Below are 20,673 nucleotides of genomic sequence, written 5' to 3' on the forward strand. Positions count from 1 at the left end.
ATGTTTGTATGAATTATACAACTCAAATTTCAAAATATATAATGTTCCACTTTAGACTGGACATCATGTTATCTGTTTCTATAGTATTCAGTGGGAAGCCTGGCATTGTATGATATCAACTAGTGCGCTGTACTCTGGTATGTAACTTGACACTGCAACTCTGAGTGAGCGTTCCAGATATGCATTAGTCGAGCGTGTTCTGTGTTTGTTTCTGATGATTTTCATGTCCGAAAGGCTGATTCACAACGATAAGTTGAACCACACACTCTTGCAACCTTGACAGCATCTGCGCATACACCACTGTACTTTTCCGTGTCAACAAGGCACCAAACGTTTGCTGCAGTCTGGTAGGCTTTGAGGTGGAGGTCATTTCGCAGTGTTACAATTTTAATCTCCGACTGTTCAGCATCCAGAAATGGCAAGATTTCGTTATACCGTGCAGCAGCAACGATTACAGTAAGTTAGAAACATGGTATTAAACTGCGTTGAGTGTAAGAGAAACAAGCTGTGTCAAAAGATGCAATACGTAATGGGCAATGGGCATACAGATATTGAAAATCTGCTAGCACTTCACAGCTATTTGACTCCAAATAGTAATATTGTTTACTAGCTTGACATTGTCCTGGATGTCGAGCTATCATAACGGACCCCTGCCATTTCAAGAAGACAATAGCATTCCGTCATGTCGCTTGTGTAGGCAGTGCGGCGTATCTTCAATTTCCGGTTATTCTATCACATATATCTACATATTACTATTGTAATTGAAGATATTTTGTAAGTGTTTATATGTATATGTATTGTCACTTGGTAAGCTACATGTTAGCGTGTTTTACACAAGAATTGCGGAATCAATTAATCTATATATTTAAAAGGTCGCTGGTAATAATCTGACGAATAATGGTGAATGCTATTTTTAGAATGGGCTCGCGGGCTACTCATCTGGTCCTCGCGGGCTACCTGTGGCCCGCGGGCACCGGGTTGGTGACCCCTGGTGTAGAAGCAGTTACATTTCTGTCCATGCCGAATGCAGAACGTAATTCATAAGATGTCACTGATAACGATGAGACTTCAACGAAATTTCTTATCGCAGGATATGTTAACAATTCGATGGTAAAATTCTAATAGATCCAAAGTCAATTTGAGACCGTAAGTGCCCCACATTCGCACATTATATATTGCAAGAATGCCCGGAAAATCTTCAAAGCTCATAGGAACTATTTTGCACCACGGACCCAAATACAGCATTTGCTGTATTATCAGGCATAGATATAGGGTTGCATTTAAAACAGAAATAAATTTAAAACAAACACGTTTAAAACATGGGACTTGTTTAAAACGTGTTTTATGGTTTTTAATATAGCCATGACGTCACGAATCTTTGTATGTGATGTCACAGTGGCTTGACATTCACAATTAAAAGTTTTACGGGACTCCTTCGACGAAAAGAGCTTCTGACCACGGTCATAAACAGATTAAAAATATCTTTAACCAGGACTACAACGTTTTGCTGTATTTTTACGATCGGCGGTCATCATCATCAGAATATCCATTCTGTAACAGTTATCTCTACTTGCTATAGCTGTCGAAGCAACGACGATTTCGAGGGTTCCAGCCACTCCATATCGTATACGTCGATTATATTGGTTGGAAATCATCCGTAGGCTCATACTATGATTTTTCGAAGGTATTGTTTAAAAAATGTTTTGAGCAAAGTGTTTTAAAACACTGTTTGTTTTTAATGGAACCCGACATGAATGACTCTGCGACCGCACAGAAATAAAAGCATGGATCAAGCACGAAGGTATAGTGATGGAAGCGAGTCATTTTACTATAAAAATCTAAAGTAGCGGGATTTGTAAACAACAATCTCAAGAATCAGTACGTTCAATGGCGTTACAAGGTTCCCCTTGATACAGATTATATGATAGCAAGTTGTAATCCAAGGAAGTTTGATCATAGATGTTGAGTTTACCGGAATAATGTATTCAGAGGGTTGTTGTTGTTAGTATTGTACATATGGTGTTCGGCTACTATGGCCTTTTACACCAGGTCTCAAGAGTCTGATAATCCATTAGGGTCACAACTGTCTGCCGGTGAGGATAACGAATTCAGCCACTGGCAGTAAAATCCGTGGATCTGATAACAGTTTTGTGAGCTGAAACGGTATGCCTAGATTCGCCGCTGTCGTCTTCAAGTGATCGCGGTGGGTCGAGTAGCGTTCGCAATCAATTAAAAAGTGGTCGACCGTCTCGTCGATATCGCACGCATCGCATAAACCCGTGTCATGACACCCGATTCTGCGAAGGTGCCAGTGGAGTCTGCAGTGGCCCGTTTGCAATCTTATGAGAATTGATGAGAATTTATGAGAATTGATTTTTCGTGAAGATATGCTGCAGCTTGGCATGATTGTTTGCGAAGCAAATATTTCGCGATATTGCGAATATTCATCTGAGTCCTTGAATTCATCATTCCATCTTTGCTCACAGTGTTTGGCGATTTGCAGTCGTACTTCCTTGATTGACAGCGAGATTTGTTCGACCTCACAAGCTGACGTTCGGCATCACGCTGCGTTTCTGGCTAGCTGATCAGCCTGCTCGTTTTGCCCCACTCCTCTGTGCCCGGGAATCCATATTATATGCGTAATTATGTTGCTCCGCGACAGATTTCTGCAAGACAGAATAATTTGAGTGATTAAAAAATTCTCATACTGACGATTGGCTATGGCCCAAATGGCACTCAGACTGTCTGAAAAAATAGCTAATTCACACTGTGGGCGAAGATTGTTTTCAGCCCACAAAAGACCCTTTAATATCCCGACAAGCTCCGCAGTAAATACGGACAGTCGGACACTTGTTGTGGGAGAGCGACATTAAAAGAATACTTAACACTTTCGACAAAGGGTAGAACCTACTGCGGTTGTTTCGCGGATGCGAACCTCAGAATTGTCAAGGTTTATATTCAGAATGTTCGCACCATCCGTAGGCACGCCAGCATGCGCTGCATAGTTGCATAGATGAATATCGGTCGTGAGAGCATCTCGAATCCTCAGGCAACAGAAGAACTTCGCTGAGACCGACTGTCTCGTCGAAGTTTTATCGGCTTTGAATGCTATGACGACGCCATTTTGTATTCCACATCTCAGCCAGTGTTGGTAATTGGTATATATTGATTGTCTGAGTGAGCGTATTTGGAGGATTAGGCAGGAGCGTAACATAGCTAGTATAAGGAAAATATATTGAAAGAGCATCGTGGTTGATGAATGATTTCTACCAAAGTAGAAATGCCATCGTATGTGCTCATATACGTGTGAAGTAATTGTCCTGTCCAACTATTAATATTCAGAAATCAAATGGCGGATTCTGCCCGCATGCACCATACTTACCAGACTTTCAGACTAAATTCTACTTTTGCTTGACAGTTTTCAGTTTTTCAGGGAAGGGCGGCCATGCATAATTACTTGGTAGAAATTTAAGACGTAACTTCTACTTCTGTCAACGATGACTGCCTTGGCCTCCTCTGCCCGCTACACCCAAGTTAAATGCGAAAAGCGTAACGGACGCTTCGCCTTAGGTCATTCAAATTTCCACAATTTCGAATTCACCTCGAGATCTGCGTGACTCCTTGAAATCTCAAGGTAATTTTTGTAGAACCGCAGTTTCGACGTATTGCTTGAAAAAATATGATTTGAAATGTAAAAATGGAGTATGTGATTTTCGTGTTAAGATTTGACTGATACTATTTGCAGTGTCTTTCACGCGAACTACCAAAACTATATGTAGAATAAATTTACAATGTGTTTATAGCAGAGCATTGTCAATTGCCCCTCAACGCAAGATTTGGGTCAACATTATCAAATCTCGGTCACTAAGCCGATACAAATGTGCCTCCTTCTTGAAGCAGTCATCTAATAGACAGTAATGGCAAAACTACACCTCCGGTTTCTACAGTCACTAAATGCGCGCCATCGCAGAATCAAGTTTGGAATAGGTGTTACGATACAAATGAAACGAGGTTGATCGTCACGTTACTGAAATTAATCTTTCGCATCCGGAATGTCGAAATGTGACTTCCTGCGGGGATACTCAGTGAAGAATAGTTTTAATTCCTTGGCATTCGGAATTCGTTTTTTTACTGGATAATTCCAAACGCAGCAGATCTTACCATCTCATCAACCGCTTCATACCCACCGACACTTTTGTGTGCCGTGATCCAGATGAAGTGTGTAGGCATTGGATACACTGGACAGTTCAGGGTGATGCGGGCAACAACGAATTAGACCTGCCCATCGACTAGCTTCGTATACTTTCGACCGGACCGCTAAAATAGCTCTTCAACTATCATAAAGTATAGTTATATGAGACAGGTGTTAGCAATGTACGATCTTAAACTCTCGGCACAAAATGCATTACGAATTATATATTCGACGCACAGTATTCAGCACAATAATTGACACCCGAAGCTGCCAGGGACAATTATGGACATGATAATAGTTTGTACTGCTGAATTTGTCAAAGATAGATAGAGAGATAGACAGACAGACAGACAGACAGACAGACAGACAGACAGACAGACAGACAGACAGACAGACAGACAGACAGACAGACAGACAGACAGACAGACAGACAGACAGACAGACAGACAGACAGACAGACAGACAGACAGACAGACAGACAGACAGACAGACAGACAGACAGACAGACAGACAGACAGACAGACAGACAGACAGACAGACAGACAGACAGACAGACAGACAGACAGACAGACAGACAGACAGACAGACAGACAGACAGACAGACAGACAGACAGACAGACAGACAGACAGACAGACAGACAGACAGACAGACAGACAGACAGACAGACAGACAGACAGACAGACAGACAGACAGACAGACAGACAGACAGACAGACAGACAGACAGACAGACAGACAGACAGACAGACAGACAGACAGACAGACAGACAGACAGACAGACAGACAGACAGACAGACAGACAGACAGACAGACAGGCAGACAGTCAGAGAGAGAGAGAGAGAGAGAGAGAGAGAGGGAGAGAGCGAGCGAGAGATGGATAGAGAGAGAGAGAGAGAGAGAGAGAAAGAGAGAGAGAGAGAGAGACAGACAGAAAAGGCTTCATTCGTCATTTCGACTGTATTGCGTGACACGAGAAGATGAGTTTCGTAACGCCTCACCCGCGACCGCGTGTCTGAAAGTCGTGATCAAATCCGCCTATCGACGACACGATATTTCGCGTCATTTCAAGGGTACGAATGGGACAAATTGCGAGGGAGATCCTATTTCCCGCGGCAATCCTCTGGCGCGCCGTTCGTTATAAAAGCACCAGACTCGGCGGAATGCAGCGTACATTCAATATATTCGCAATATCAGGTATTTAGCCCGCGAATCAGAGATCATGAAATCGATCGTCGTACTGATGGCTATCATTGCCCTGGCGTATTGCGACGGACCGAAGAAACTGACACCTGTGAAATTGGGACGACAAAGACTCGATATCCTTCTGCCCGAAACTTGTCCGAAACCGAAGTACTCAAGAAACCACTGTCAATGAATGTTCCTCGACTGGACCCTGATATTTGCTTTTCAGACGTCTGGGAGACAAATGCCCGTCCTGGATTGTCAATGACGAAACGTGCAAAACTCGTAATTGCGTTATCCATCTCAGATCCGGATATTATTACGGGTTGGAATTTGACTTCTACAGAACCTACCCCTCTCAGGCAGTACGATGCAGGTGAGAGGACGTCGCACTATGCAGGCCTACCACACGTTGAAGAGAGCATACTTCTTCGACCGATATAGCCAGGCCGTGTTATTTTTGGCATTTCGGGAACCAAATGCATATGCAAAACCATATGCAAAGATAACACTGCCTGTGCAAAAGGCCTCCAGATCTATACGCACCATACATATATATATGCAGTCATTTCCTAGTTTTTCATTCGGGTGGATATTTTTTCATATTATATTGATTATTAAATTCCCTCATGACTTCTAATCATTGGTTGGGTAGTGACGGCTGCTAGCAAAACGTATCAAAAACATTTTTTAATTGTTATTGTAAGTATTGTGACCCGTGTGAATGCCGGTAATGTTGTAAGCATAGTAAATCGACTATTGGGAATAGATATTGCAGAAGCACTCGTTTCTGTATCGGATAAATTTGGTCTCCAACATCGTTTTCAATTCGGATTTAAATTTTGCTGTTTGATGGCAGAGTGAGGACATACTGCATGTTTTGTGACTTCGGTTTCATAAGAAAGACCAAACTGAAGCAATTTACATGGCTAATTCAAATCTATAAATATGAATTCATGGCGATGCCAAAATTGTCAAAAATACAGTCTGAAAAATGCCAAAAATAAGCTATTTTTGATATTTTTGGCATATGCCAAAAATAACACGGCCTAGGTATAGCCGTCTCATTCTTTTGCGATAGTATTTTGTAGGAAGCAATTGGTAATTATTATTATTATGGAATTTATATCCCATAATAGCTTCCTACACTGGTGTAGAGACTCAATAAAATCCAACGGCTGACTGCGTTTGGGCCACGTCCTTTTCTCCATTTGACCTAAGGAAATTGAAGGCAATATTTGGACTGGCTTACCGAGAGCTATACATTTGATAAATCCGTTACCATTCGAAAGATGCTGTTCTACTGAAGACAAAGGGTAAATTTTATCGCGCTCATTGCCCTGGAACCCCCAATTCCATATCCTTTAATGAATCGGTAATGCATTTGTGGTGGCGTAATTTGTCGTGGCGTAAGTATTCAGATTGAGCTACAACTACATGTTCTTTCTCTCCGAACGCAGTGCGTCACCTTCCAATTTCTATTTGGTGGCGTGAATTACTCTCGCCCCGTAGCTAGCATATACCCTATCTATAAGTGGAAAACAGAATGATGTAAATGTATGTGATATCAAACTGGTTCGCATATGCATCGGACTAATTCATACATAAATGCGGAGTTTGCGCATGTTCGCGTATGCTATATAAGCCTACATTCGGCGAACATCACGCTCCTTCTTAATACCTAATTCTTAATGAAATTTACGTTTTGTTCCATTTATATGTTAATCAATTGTACTTTTACAGAAACGAAGGAGAATCTTGCTCTAAGTTCAGCTTCAGCAAGTGTTATTGCTCCACGACTTTCGGTTGGACACAAAAATCCGTTATCATTAAACACAAAGGTCTTTACTACGCAATTCTCGCCTGGGTCAAGGTAAGAGGAACCAGTAGAGCGGGTATATAGGCCTACAGGTATCTGTCTTTGTATGTGAAATTGTGTGAGTGTGGGTATACGTGTGTATTGTGTGTGAGTAGGAGGTAAAAAATACCGTACCACACGCGGACTAAATCGCAGCGAATCTGAGTTATGATATTTATCGAAAAACAAGCGGAGCGAGGTGACTTGAGAGTAATTCGTGCGTGAGAGATAAATTTGCTATTCTCGAACGAAGTGTAACTGTTACGATTCGCGTGCCTTCATTTTAGATCCCGAATGGATGTAGTTGCTTCCGACCGTTCGCCTTCAACGACCTAGTCTTCGCTCAAAGCCAGGGTTGAGGCAGACATGTGATTCATCGGTGATATGCTGGCGATATGAACTTACTGATGTTGGAAGCATATTATATAGATATATATGATGGATATGTTGTGCGATTGATGCTTTTGCACTGCGAATGTTGGGGAGAAGCTATTGGAATATCGGAGGCGATCGATAAATATTCCGTTGTGTGGGGCAGGTCGTGAAAAGTGAACATCTCACAATTAGAAATCACTCGCGGATTTTAGCAGATGTCTCGTAGAAAACTGGAGTAGGCCCTACGCCAGTGGTCGGGAACCTATAGCTAATTAATCAATATTACAGCAACTTTTTAGTAAATTTTCAGAACGGCGGCAATGATTATTCTCGTGGCAGCATAAACATGTCTTTGAGAGATCAGGACAGTGAGGTATCCATGGTCAGATGCTCGTACCGCCCTCTTTTCAAAATCCACAAATTTAAGTTGCTGTCGCACCGGCGACTAACACCACTTGCGACCTCGATCTAACCACCATCGCGCGCCTAGAAATTTGGGATTGCACGATACCTTGATTGACGAAAGAGGATAGCAGACATGGCGAAACTTGTAGGAAAATGCGGTTTTAAAATACACATTGTATTCCGTATGAACGGCGAGAAATAAAAATTTAGTCATTCATACACACCGATGGAAGATACCAATAACCATTTAAGGGTTCACAATTTTTCTTCACTTATCCCCGACGACATCTGAGGCACTGCCTCACTTTCCTCCACTAACCCCACGCCACTGACATATCACACAGTCGGTATGTACTGCTGTAGTGACCATGTTTGGCTCCACCTAACCATCTGGGCAGAAAAATATGGCACACACTACTAATCATCTATATTAGTGCTACCAACGTCAAGGATGTTCAATTGTTACGTAACAGTTGATTGACATGTATGGCTCTTTGGGAGTGACAATTGAAAATATTGGGCCAATATGGCTCTTCGTGCGAAAAAGGTTCCCGACCACTGCCCTACGCAAAAAAGGGACTTTCGGGTTTGGAATTTCTCATCAGCATCACTTCTTGACGGTTAAGCTGGCTACTATAACTGTCGAATATATTGTTGTATCCTGTGCTCATAACAATCACGTTCCGGTATATTTACCAAAGACTATATAGGGCTGGGAAAAATTGACTACCTTAGTGACTCGATTCTGAATTTGAGGCGAGTAGAGCAGGGGCCGGCCACCTTTCGTGTGCAGCGTGGCAAAATGTCACATTTTACCAGCTTGGTGCAAACATTCAATTTATTATTATATAACGTTTCAAGCAAGGCATACCACAACCGTTTTTCTGCAGCTGGCTACGGCATCCGTTATGCCAGTGATTCTTGAAATATAGGTCACGTATGGAATTAGTTTTGGTCGCTACCACACCCGAGCAATCGCTTACATGTAATATTTACATAATTTATTTTCAGTCGCGCAATGATAGATTTTTGTGTCCTCGAAGGACGCCCAAATAACCACTTTTTTGAGAATTTGTCCTCTCTTTTGAAAATTTTGGCTAAATATATGTTAAATTTCAACTGAGATATTCGAAATCAGTACTCAGTGACGGTCCGGCGGAACCTTCGGGAGTTGAGCCAGAAACATGACTTTTTTTCATGTTTTTTAATCAACCAGTTACAAAGTCGCAACAAATTTCCCAATTATTCCGGATTTTACTCCGGTATTGTAAGTCTGGAAATTTTTGAAAAGTGTCCTCTTTTCAGATTCCCAAAATAACCCTAGGTAAAGATTGTCGTTGCTCCGGATATATTGGAATCGCTTGCCGCCAGTTGAGACTAAAAGAATATCTCCTTTTGAGAGACGAACACGATTCTAAATTCGCATTTCGACACGGGGCTAATTATTTTCCTCGAACAGTCTCATTTGATACATGCGGCTCAAGCTGCGGGCACTGGACTATTCGGCGCTGGTCATTCCGGGGTCTGGAACGTTTTGGCTAGCATGAGACGGTTATTTTGTTTCAAGGTTTTATCACCGCCAATCATTTGGTAACGCATACACCGCACAGGAGTCACATGGTCACATGTTGTCCGAAACTTTATGTCTATGCCGTGTCTTCTATAACGTGAAAATGTCCAGCGTCGGAATGCCGATTCATAAGTTGCGCTCCCGTAGGCTGCACAGTGCACAGTGAACATTCCTAGACTGAAGCATCCAAATGCTTTCATACGATATTTGGTTGACGTTCTTTCATAACTGCTAATACGGTTGACTCAGTTTTGTACATTATGCTTTGCTTTTAAAACATTTTCTACAAATATATTTATTTATTTGGGGTTCCCACATTATAATCAAGACATCAGGTCCAATAAATCGCGCGAAGCGCGGAAATTAATTTAAAGATAAGTAAAATCGGCCCTAAAAGACTCTATTTTATGTTGATTTACGAAATAATTTGGGATCACCTACGAGCTTTGAACATTTTGAAAACTTCTGTTGCATTTTCTGCAAAAACATGGTTATAACAGTTTGCGTCAAATCATTTGGAGTGCCGCGAAAAATCATCCCGCGTGCCACAAATGGCACGCGTGCCTGGGTTTGCCGACCCCTAGAGCAGAGTATTCGATGATCACTCATCATGGCGTCGTAACAGTGTGATTTATACCAGTGTTTCTTAACCTGGTCGCCAGTTCCACCAGGGGGCGATTTGGATTTTGAAGGGGACGGAAACGTTCAGGGGCGAAATGTGGGGGGGTTGGACTCAGGGATGCGGCAAGGGGGGCGCTGAAGAAAAGTGGCGTCGCAGTAGAGGGTGCAGTAGGGACATATGATTATATAGTAGAACACCAGTTCTATATATACCCGAGTTCTCATTGCAAATCAACACTCTCCGAAATCTGTCAACTCTCGAAATTTTTCGTTGCGCTTCGCGCGAAATATATGCCAGCAATGACTGCAACATGTTTCCATGTATGCAGTGGTTTATGATAATTCATGTAAAATTAATTGCGCGTACATTTAGATCGCCAACCCCCCATTAGAATACTCCGTCACGCTATCTCGAATTATTTTCCACTGAATGTTTCGAACTAGGTATTTTATCACGGAGCGAGCATCGTGTCTAAATCATCACCGAGCGAGATATTGTAAAGGTTATGCGTCCAGCTTCTCGATCGGTAGGTCGTGGGCCATACCAAAGACTTGAAAATTGGTATCTGCAGCTATTCTGCTAGGCGCTCAGCAATCATGTACAGCATAGAGGAGAAAATACGGGGGCGCAGACTAGATGACCTCACGGCCGTATCGCAACTCCGTGTTCAAAGCATCTCGAAGGTGCAGGCGATAAAGAATATCATATCTCTCTCTCTCTCTCTCTAAAGAGGCACTGTACCACTTTTAAGAGTGAAAGAACTTTGTACATTAAAGATACTTTGGAGCTTTTGGGTCAAAATGATTAACTAGAGCGGTCTCTCAAATAAGGCTAGAAGTAGACCGTGTCGGCATATACGGAATCGTGATACGAAAACATCGGCCTGGTGTAGATGACCAGTGACCACCGTAGTCGATATACACCATGACTACCACACACAACAACGAAGTCTTTCATGTCGGTATCGGGAGAGACATAGGCTAACAGAAACGAGAGCAGACGAATCTCCGCCATCCACGATTAGCTCTCTCGATGATTAGCCTATACCGCATACGGTATTTGAAAACATTTTGTGACCAACTCACGCGGATATTTGTAATGGCTTATGTGACTGCACGGAGCAGAAAAGTACAAAATTGCAAACCTTCATATTACTCGATTACGAAAACTACGGCAGCCTTGTTTCAAGTGAAAAAACTCCGGAAACGGCTGGTGCATGGTCTCGTTTACCCGACCAAAATCCGATGTAAAATATTTTTTAAATTCAACGTCTATAGTTTTCGCGACACCCCATATTCGCCGGAGAACACGGCAATTATATCGTTCAATACGTTACAACTTACGCGACCGTATTTTTATGCCCTCGATAGAAAATAATCGATAAATTCGTTTCTTTCGCCCTAAAAATCTAATCTTAAAGTGAGATTATACAGCCTGAGAAGATTGTAGGCTATATTATGTAGTGGAGCAGAAAATGAACACGAATTTACAAACTTTGATATTACCCGATCTAATAGGTGAAAAAGAAACTAGAGGGGACGATTGGTGTATAGCAGCGGTCTTATAAATTCAACCAAAGTCCACTGTAAAATACTTGAATAAATATGTCGTTGGTTTTTACTGGTTCGGTTCGGTTTATTAGCAATTTTTATCAGTTCAACACACCACAAAATGCGATACTATGAAAAGATAGGAAGATGTCGGAACGACTTGGAGTATAGTCCTTGGAGTCAGACATCCACCTTTTCCTAGACGATATAAAGAGGAGGCATCCACATTGACTGAAAAGTAAAAGAAGATAGTATAATTTAAAAAGCAAGCGACAAAAAAATGCGGTGGTATGTCACGGAAGGCGAGATCGATACGTCAAGTCTTAGTCAGGTAATCTCGAGGGCGGACTGGTTTTTATCTAGTAGAAATTGCCTGCATTTCGACTTGAATGTGGACATGCTCGTCGACTGTCGGATGGCCGTCGGGATACTGTTCCACACGTCAGGTACGGCGATGATGTTTTCGGTCAATCATATGATATTTGGACGACGTGGACGCACGTGTGGCGTAGCCTACTTGTGCGCTTTTGATTCTGAGGTGAAGAAGTCATTGAAATATTCGGGGCAATGACCTAAGTGGAACTGATACATAAACTTGGCGATTTCTAGTTTCCGCATATCTCATATATTTAGGGCACCTGGTAAAGGGGACAATGAGCATTTAGCAGGGAGAAAAGAACCGCCGAAACTATCGTTAACGTTTTTTATCATCAATCATATAATAAATTATATATATCAAAATCATACATTAAATGCTAGTCGAAACGGTGTGTCATGATCAGGATTATTCCCATGTAGCGCATCGAGAAAATTGTAGTCATGTAGTGTCAAGATAGAATCCCCCGTCTGTTCTGGAGAGGAGAGGCCCCTTTTGTTCGCAAATCGAAACTACATTAAAGTGCAATCGGCATTGGGAAGCTTGAGAGATATCTCCTTCGTGATCATAACATTGCAAACACTTGCAGATTGTTGCTTTCAAATTGGGTGTCTCATCTTCAACCGGATCGAAATCTTGAAATTGCTTTTGGGCTCGGAAATTTTCGTCGACAGCACTTTTGGCCATTTCATATCTCGAGGCTACTGGGATGTTTGAATTAGGCTTGATTATTTCCTTGAAAGGTTCTGGTTCATGATGAAAACACAATCCGATGGCGTCAAAATGCAAATTTCAAGCAAATACACGTACAGTACAGGTCTCTTTGTTATATCGAAAGATCATAAATTTTCGGCGGTGCTAATAGGAATTTAGATTTAAATAGATTTCTTCATTTGTAACTTTGGTTCGACAGGAGTTGCACCATCCCAACACGGGGCAAAACAATATGCCCCACAAGAGCGACATGCCTCTATACTTCAATTTTAGTATAAGATCAGGTATTAGGATTCCGATATCTTCAGATCAGGCCCATCAAATGGCTGACAGCGCAAGGTACCGCACCGTGCAACATGAAAATCAATATCATTGCTATTTCTATGTGCACATCGAATTTGTTCGCCGCCATATTCTCGCCGTATAGATGCATCGATCAATATAGGCCGTGAGCAGGGCCGTAACAGCCCTTCGTCAGCCCCCCCCCTCCAAAACGGTGGTCTTGGGCCCCCCATAGGGTGATAATCCCAACTTCTGGAAGCGCGACGAAATTTCTATAATTCATGACTGAGTCGGTCAATATGATCGGGAATTGCATATATATTGCTATTAATTTAATGATGTTATTTCGTGACCTCTTGTCTGCTATATCAAAAAATATAGATTTCTTCATTGCCATCTAATTTCCTCTGCGGGATGGTATTTGTCTTGTGAGGTTCAGGTTGCCAAGACATTCGGCGCCTGTCATTTAGGCCCCTATGGACAATTAAACCTATACGTAATTTGTATATATAACGAAGTTTTCGGTCAGTATAAGGGCAGTCCCTTTCGGCCAAAGTTTTCTAGCTGCCGATAGTTCTGGCACACTTCTTGAAGTCGCATATTGCATGATCTAAGACTTTATACGTCTTGGTTCGTCGTGGCGCGGTAATGGCCAACACTGAAATGCCCATTTCTATAAATGTTGCGTATTTTTTCTTGGGGGAAGAGTACCCATTAATAAAGAAAATTGGCAACTTGAAATCGCGCGCAGCGCGAAAAAATTTTGAAAAAGTTGCACAAATTTTCAGAAAATACCCTATAATTTATGCTAATTCATGAAATAATTTTGGGCCCCCTTCGAGCTCGGGCCCCTCCCAATTGGGGGGTTTGGGGTGCGGCAGTTACGGTCCTGACCGTGAGAGCTTCACGAATTCCAAGGCAACAAAATTCTCTGAGAAAAACTGTCGCGTTCAAGGTCTCATTAATGTTGTGTGCTGTGTTCTCGGTTATTTATAACCGAATATGTGCTCGTTAACGTTTGTTTTGTATCGTTACTACCGTATCTTGCCCGTCTACTAGTTGTTTGTTTTTGTTATTACTACGTCTTAGACACAAAATAGTTCATACATTCCGAATTTGATCCACCCTATCACTGACGTTCGCTACTGATGAGGGTCAGTCGAAAAGCTTTTAGTGAATAAATTAACAATATGAAGTTATTGTTTACTTGCAACTTGATAAATATAATTCGAAATGTAATAATACAATATATGCTGGTTTTGTGATGTGACTCGACTGATACAATTCAATCAGTTTCGCACGCGAACCACCAGAACTATATGTAAAAAAGATTTCCAAGGTGTAACAAAGCATTGCAAATTGCTCCGATACCCCAAATCAGGGTCAAAATTCTCCATTCTCGTTTTTGAAAATGTCCTCCGAGGAAGCCCAAATGTGCTCCTTTTTGAGATTTTGTCCCTTTTTTGAGAATATTGGTCAAATTGACTGTGAAATTGGAGTGAGATACCGCAAATCAGCACTGAAGTAAAGCTGCGGCGGTCAAAAATATGGTAACTCTATCATGTACGGAAAAAAAAAATCTTTCGCCAGGACTAAATCGTCATGGAGCATTTTTACGGTCGGTGGTCATCATCATCAGAACATGCCTTCCGTACCAATGATCTATGTCTACGTACTATTGCTGTGGACCCGACTATTCGCGGGTTCCAACCATGCCATATCGCATACGTCGAATATATCGGGTGGTAATCGTCCGTAGGCTCACAGAACATGTTTTTTGGAAAGAATTTACACAATTATGGCATAATTATACAATTAAAAAAAGTTTTTGGAGGCCTTTGTTTAAAACACTGTTTAAAATATGTTTCAAACAAAGTGTTTTAAACAACTATTTGCTTAAATGCAAACCTCATTATATTATACGTGAAAAATAGTTTATTTGGAATAAACCACATGACAATGCAAGTCGATGAGCCGCTGAATTTGTCAAAGAGTGAGAAAGAGAGGATTCTTCATTCGTCATTTCGACCGATTCAGTTGTAATGCCTGATACCAGAAGTCGAGTTTCACGAAACCTCACCTGCGTGTCTGAAAGTCGTGATCAAACTTCGCGATCGACGTCACGATATCTCGCATTATTTCAAGGGTATAAATGGGACAAATAGTGAGGGAGATTCGATTCCCTACGGCTATTCACCGTCGCGCTGATCGTTATAAAAGCACCAGACTCGCAGAACTCGGCGTATATTCAATCTATTTGAAATATCCAGTACTTGACCAGAGATCATGAAATCGATCCTCGTACTGATGGCTGTCTTCGTCCTGGCGTATTGCGATGGACCGAACAAACTGAAACCGGTTTCAATTAGGCAAGAAAGACTCAACAAACTTCCGACTGACACTTGTCCGGAAGTCAAGTAAACGAGGAGGCAGGACCTTTTTGTGTCTGCTCCGCGACCAGATTCTGTTGATTGTTTTTCAGAAATCTGGGAGACAAATGCTCCCCGTCTTGGATTGTCAATGACAACAAGTGCAAAACTCGCAATTGTGATATTCATCTAAAATCCGGATATTACTACGGTTTGGAATTTGACTTCTACAAGACCTACGTAGGCCACGGGGTACGATGCCGGTTAGTAGAATTTTCGCAGAATCTACCGAGGACTATACATCACTTCTTCGACCGATATAGTCGTTTGATTTCATGATATTTTCTTCGTCGATCGAAGAACGAACGGTTCTACAACGTAGATAGGGTTGCATTTAAAACAATTGGTTGTTTAAAGCATTTTGTTTAAAACATGTTTTAAACAGAGTTTTAAACAACGGCCTTTTAAAAAAACAAAATTGTGTTTTTTTCTAGTTGTATAACTATGCTATAATTGTGTAAATACTTTTCAAAAAACTACAATTCAATATAATTCACGGATTACCAAATGTAGTGAATACCACTGAAAATCCTATGTTTTGGCAAGAGAATCATCTACTTCCTAATAGCTGGTGCAAAACGGCTTTGTTGAACAAAGAAAGTTGCCTCCATACATGATAATTATAATAATATCAAATACAATTGCGCGATCAATCCACAGAATGTTCGTAAATCCAGGATTTAATTACCTGACTTTTAGGATTCGACCATTTGGTCATTGTAGCGTGACAAGTTTATGATGCACCCTTTGCACCCCATGCATATTTTGGTGCACTTGAGGCCGCACACCGGTTGGAGAGCACTGTTTTAGATAGGCCTATACACCGTAAGCTGCATCTGCTTTCGCGCTGAATACGCAGTACGTCACCTTACGATTTTTATTTGGTGGCATGAATTACTTTTGTTAACTACCGTTTCAATGAATGGAGAAATAGAAGAAGCGTTGTAAATGCAAATGATAATGGCTCCCAGCCATTTATACGGAAAATTCATACACACATAGATACTCACAGGGCAAATTATACAATGCACATTGCACATGCATATAGGCTTACATCCAACTTCACACATCATGTAGGCCTACGCTTTATTGCATGAATGTGTTATTTAATTGTATATTTGCAGAGACGAAGGGGAATACTGCTCCAAGTTTAGCTCCAGAAAATGTTACTGTTACACTACTTTTGGTTGGACACAGAAATCCGTAATCATTAAACACAAAGGATTTTACTACGCAATTCTCGCCTGGGTCAAGGTAAGACAACCCGGAGTAGGCCTACAAAGTGTCTAACGCGTGTAAATGCACGTGAGAGAGTGGGTAGTGGTGTGGGGCCGATCGACAAATTCCCATGTCCGACTCCGATCCTGTTTCTTCTAAATGGAATCCGACCCGGCAGTTTCACACAAAGTACGAATCCGGCTGCAACCAAAAATAAAAATAAAATCCGTTCATTCACGGACTATCCATGACCCACTCAATAAGTGAGTAAGTGTCGAAGAAAAGTATAGCGTGATCTTGTTTTATGCTCCTGTATATTGAAGAAGTATTCCCACACAAGGAATGAAGCGCACCACGCTCAAAACAATTACTGATTAATACGCTGCATTTGTATGATATCTTTCGCCGGACTTAACTGCAGCCGCTTTGAGTTCAATTATTTTTTTTGAAAACAAGTGAATATGCTAGTATGGACAGGTACACGTAATGCGTACATTAGATATGATTTTGCGTCAGACTACTCTCGGAGGAAAGTAATTGTTACGCTTAGTGTGCTTACCGTACAACGGCGCAAAAATATTGATTGTGGTGCCTTTACATGTAATTCTCCGCCGAGCCTAACCGCAGCGTATCTGAGTTGAAATATGTATTGCAAAACAAGCGGACTGAGGTAGTGGGAGCGTAATGCATGCGTAACAGATAATTTTGCGTTGAACTCTTCTGGAAGGAAGTGTAATTGTTACTCTTCGCGTCCTTTCATTTTAGATCCCGAATGGATGTAGTTGCTTCCGACCGATCGTTATCGATGACTTCTTTGCTCAAAGCCAGGATTGAGACAGACATGTGATCATTGATGTTGTTGATCATATGAACTTGGCGGTGTTTTGAAGTATATTATGTACATATGGCGTGTTCTTGTGTGATTGATTTTCTGGCCAAAGAATGTTGCGAGACGAAATGATGAAAATATTAATAAACTTTTACTGATACTGCCTCTTATTTACATGCTGCAGTGTAAGCAAAGGAGGGTGTCTGATTAAAAGACTACTCCAGGTTGTTTCGGCACCCTCCCATCTTTTCAATATATCGCAATCTTGTGATGTATTGATTTGAGAATATTTTTAGATAAAATGATAATAGAGTATACGAGGCGATCGAAAATATTCCGTTGTGTGGCACAGGTCGTGAAAAACCAGACAATACACAATGAGCAATTACAATCAAGATTGATGTTAGGGCGGCTGATTCACGTACGTCAACTTATAACGTGATGTTGGGGTTGAAATTTTTCATCAACGTCATTTCTTGACCGTTTTATCCCTAGCAACAGGCTGCTGTAATTGCAGACAGATCATCTTGCAGCTTGTAGCGGTAACAATAATCGTAGAATTTTTCATCCGCTCAAGACAAGAGGTTGTCAGTAACGACGTAACTCTTTCCAGTACTTGTGGTAGGTTTTACCTACTTGCACTTGTATTTGAGTCGAAATGTACGATGTTACTTCTACTTGAGTACCAACGATGACTACTTGGACCACCTCTGCTCAAGACACACCATGTACAAAACCACGCACAAGACACATTGCGATGTAATAAACAATCTAGCATCCACATTCCACATCGACCTAGTTACCTATACAACAATGTTCAACCTTGTTGGTTAGTCCGTCATTCCTGTTTTGACGGGCGCTTTCCTTTCTCTTTTCATTGACCGTTTCTCTGGGCTTTATTGCCAAGACACCATTAAGACACCATGACAACAGCGACGCGATGGAGCCCACGTAAACCTCCGATTCTACCAGGAGTTCGTCTACCAAGACTAGAACCACGGTTTCACCTGCCGATGGCGGTGGATTAAGGAACTGCGCCTATTCCACTTTAGCAGGCATCGGGTCATTAAGGGTTGTTCATGTTAGGGATGGCGTGAACGTGAGGTTCATGTTCGCTTTCTATGGGTGAACCTCGGAAATTTAGAGGTTCACGTTCACAAACGAACCTTGGTAGGTTCTGCACTGTGAACTTTTTTCATATATTACAATTTTCATTTCATTTTAACATATCTGGCAGAAATTTATTGCATTACAACTGCGGACCACTCTATGCATGGCGCTGGCAGCATAAAAATCAACACTAAAGGAGCATGTACCCTGATCATCTCAATAATTTTATCTGCTTTGTTACAAAGTTTGCTAGAAATATCCAGCTTTTTGTGAATATTTAGTGACTCTCTGCTGTGAGCTTGACCCGCAATCACGCAACATCAAGAGCGAAATACGCCACATGTAGGTCAGCGAATGATGTTTATACAATCAATCAATGAAATTGATATCGTTGTCTGATGTAAAAAAATCTAGGAAGCATATACGGGGTCAATCTCGATGTTTATTGTATCATAAAAATCAAATCCGTGCGATTGGGGTGTTGGCTACTGCTGTATAACATGTTAATGGGGTAAAACCCGTTTTACACTCTGCTCAACATCAACGTAGCAACACTCAGACGCCGAATACATTGTCCGGTCTGGCCTAGACCAAGCTTATATTCATTTGCAAGTCCTCGTCGAAATTGTTGGTAAAGCGGCGGAAGATTTTGATTTTATGGGATTATTATATCATTTGATTGCTCCAGTTTATACATTTGACGACGTTCAAAAAGTCAGTACCATTGTGGCATTATGTGGCCCGAGTCGGCGCTGTACATGTACAATTGTATATTAGTTTATATCACTTCACTGAAATGTAGGGTTGGAATAAAAAGGTTCGCGTTCACACGAACCTGAACCTTTCAGAGGTTCACACCATCCCTAGTTCGTGTGGGGATAAAACATATAGATCAGTACCAATATAATTATTGATTATTTTTGTATATTTACGGTGTTTCGACTACATTGTCCTTTTTGTATTTTGAATCCTCAGTTTACGACTCATGGCACCTCCGACTATCATTCTATAAGCTTTTGTAGAACACCGGTTACGCGGATCAGAAGGCGATGAAGAACCTGGATAAATCTTCTACATTCGAGAGGAATTCTGGAGTCTGACTTAAATCAGTCACGGCTGTAACCCATCAGTGTTGCAGTAGCAGAGGTGGTCAATGTAGTCACGAAAGCTACTCAAGTACGAGTAGAAGTAAATCTTCCATAAGCAACCTAAAACTACTTCAACTAGAAGTAGAATTTACTGACTTTAAATCTACTCAAGTAAGTAAATAGTTGTGAAAACGATAACGATAACGATAATAACTAAAATCTACCGCCATTTTTAACATCTCTTGGATACGCTCGTTGATTCACTTAATGGCTCCGTTCAGTGACACTCCACATTCGCCGACGAACACTGCAAACATCTTATTCAGCACGCTGTAACTTAACTGATCGTATTTCTATTCCATCGATGAGAAATAATCGATAAATTCGTTTTCTTTTCACCTTAAAGTAAGATTCGACATCTTGAGGCGATTGCAGGCTATAAGGTCGAGGGGACGATAAAAATACAGAATTGCAAATGTTGATATGACTCGATCTATAATGCAACCACTCCAAGTTACTTTTAAGTGAAAAAGAAACTCACGGGGACGGCTGTTCTATGGTAGCAGTCCTATTTATTTAACCGAAATGCAATGTAAAATATTTGCAAAATGTGTGGTTCATTTTCTGGGAAATGGGGAGCATATGGCAGGCTAAAGAAAAATGTCGTCTCTGTCATGATTGTGATCATTATCATGGTATGGTGTCGAGAGAGCGTCGTTGGTCGGTGCCTAGGAAAAATCCCATGACTGTTTAGGAAAGGTATACTTTTTGTTTAGTTATCGAAACTAAATGAAAACGCAATCGACATTGGAACGTTTTTATGGGACGCCTGCATTGTGATCGAAACGTTGCAGCCAGCAATTACTTGCAGAAT

General features: G+C 41.3%; 2 protein-coding genes across 2 annotated transcripts; both read left to right on the forward strand.

Moving 5' to 3' along the window:
• The first annotated feature begins 5,344 nt into the window (after window positions 1–5,344).
• LOC145448472 (uncharacterized) lies at window positions 5,345–7,674 on the forward strand. Its single transcript, XM_080326854.1, has 4 exons — window positions 5,345–5,541; window positions 5,603–5,749; window positions 7,117–7,246; window positions 7,519–7,674. Exons 1-4 carry the CDS (start codon window positions 5,411–5,413, stop codon window positions 7,588–7,590), a joined length of 480 nt encoding a protein of 159 aa, XP_080182980.1. The 5' UTR covers window positions 5,345–5,410; the 3' UTR covers window positions 7,591–7,674.
• Window positions 7,675–15,358: 7,684 nt separating this feature from the next.
• On the forward strand, window positions 15,359–17,764 carry LOC145448473 (uncharacterized). The gene is made up of 4 exons (XM_080326855.1): window positions 15,359–15,542; window positions 15,608–15,757; window positions 16,679–16,808; window positions 17,538–17,764. Exons 1-4 carry the CDS (start codon window positions 15,412–15,414, stop codon window positions 17,604–17,606), a joined length of 480 nt encoding a protein of 159 aa, XP_080182981.1. The 5' UTR covers window positions 15,359–15,411; the 3' UTR covers window positions 17,607–17,764.
• The last annotated feature ends 2,909 nt before the right edge of the window (window positions 17,765–20,673 follow it).

The sequence above is a fragment of the Botryllus schlosseri genome, chromosome 10 (assembly GCF_051294905.1).
Source record: "Botryllus schlosseri isolate E-star chromosome 10, Bs_hap1, whole genome shotgun sequence".
Lineage (NCBI taxonomy): Eukaryota > Metazoa > Chordata > Ascidiacea > Stolidobranchia > Styelidae > Botryllus > Botryllus schlosseri.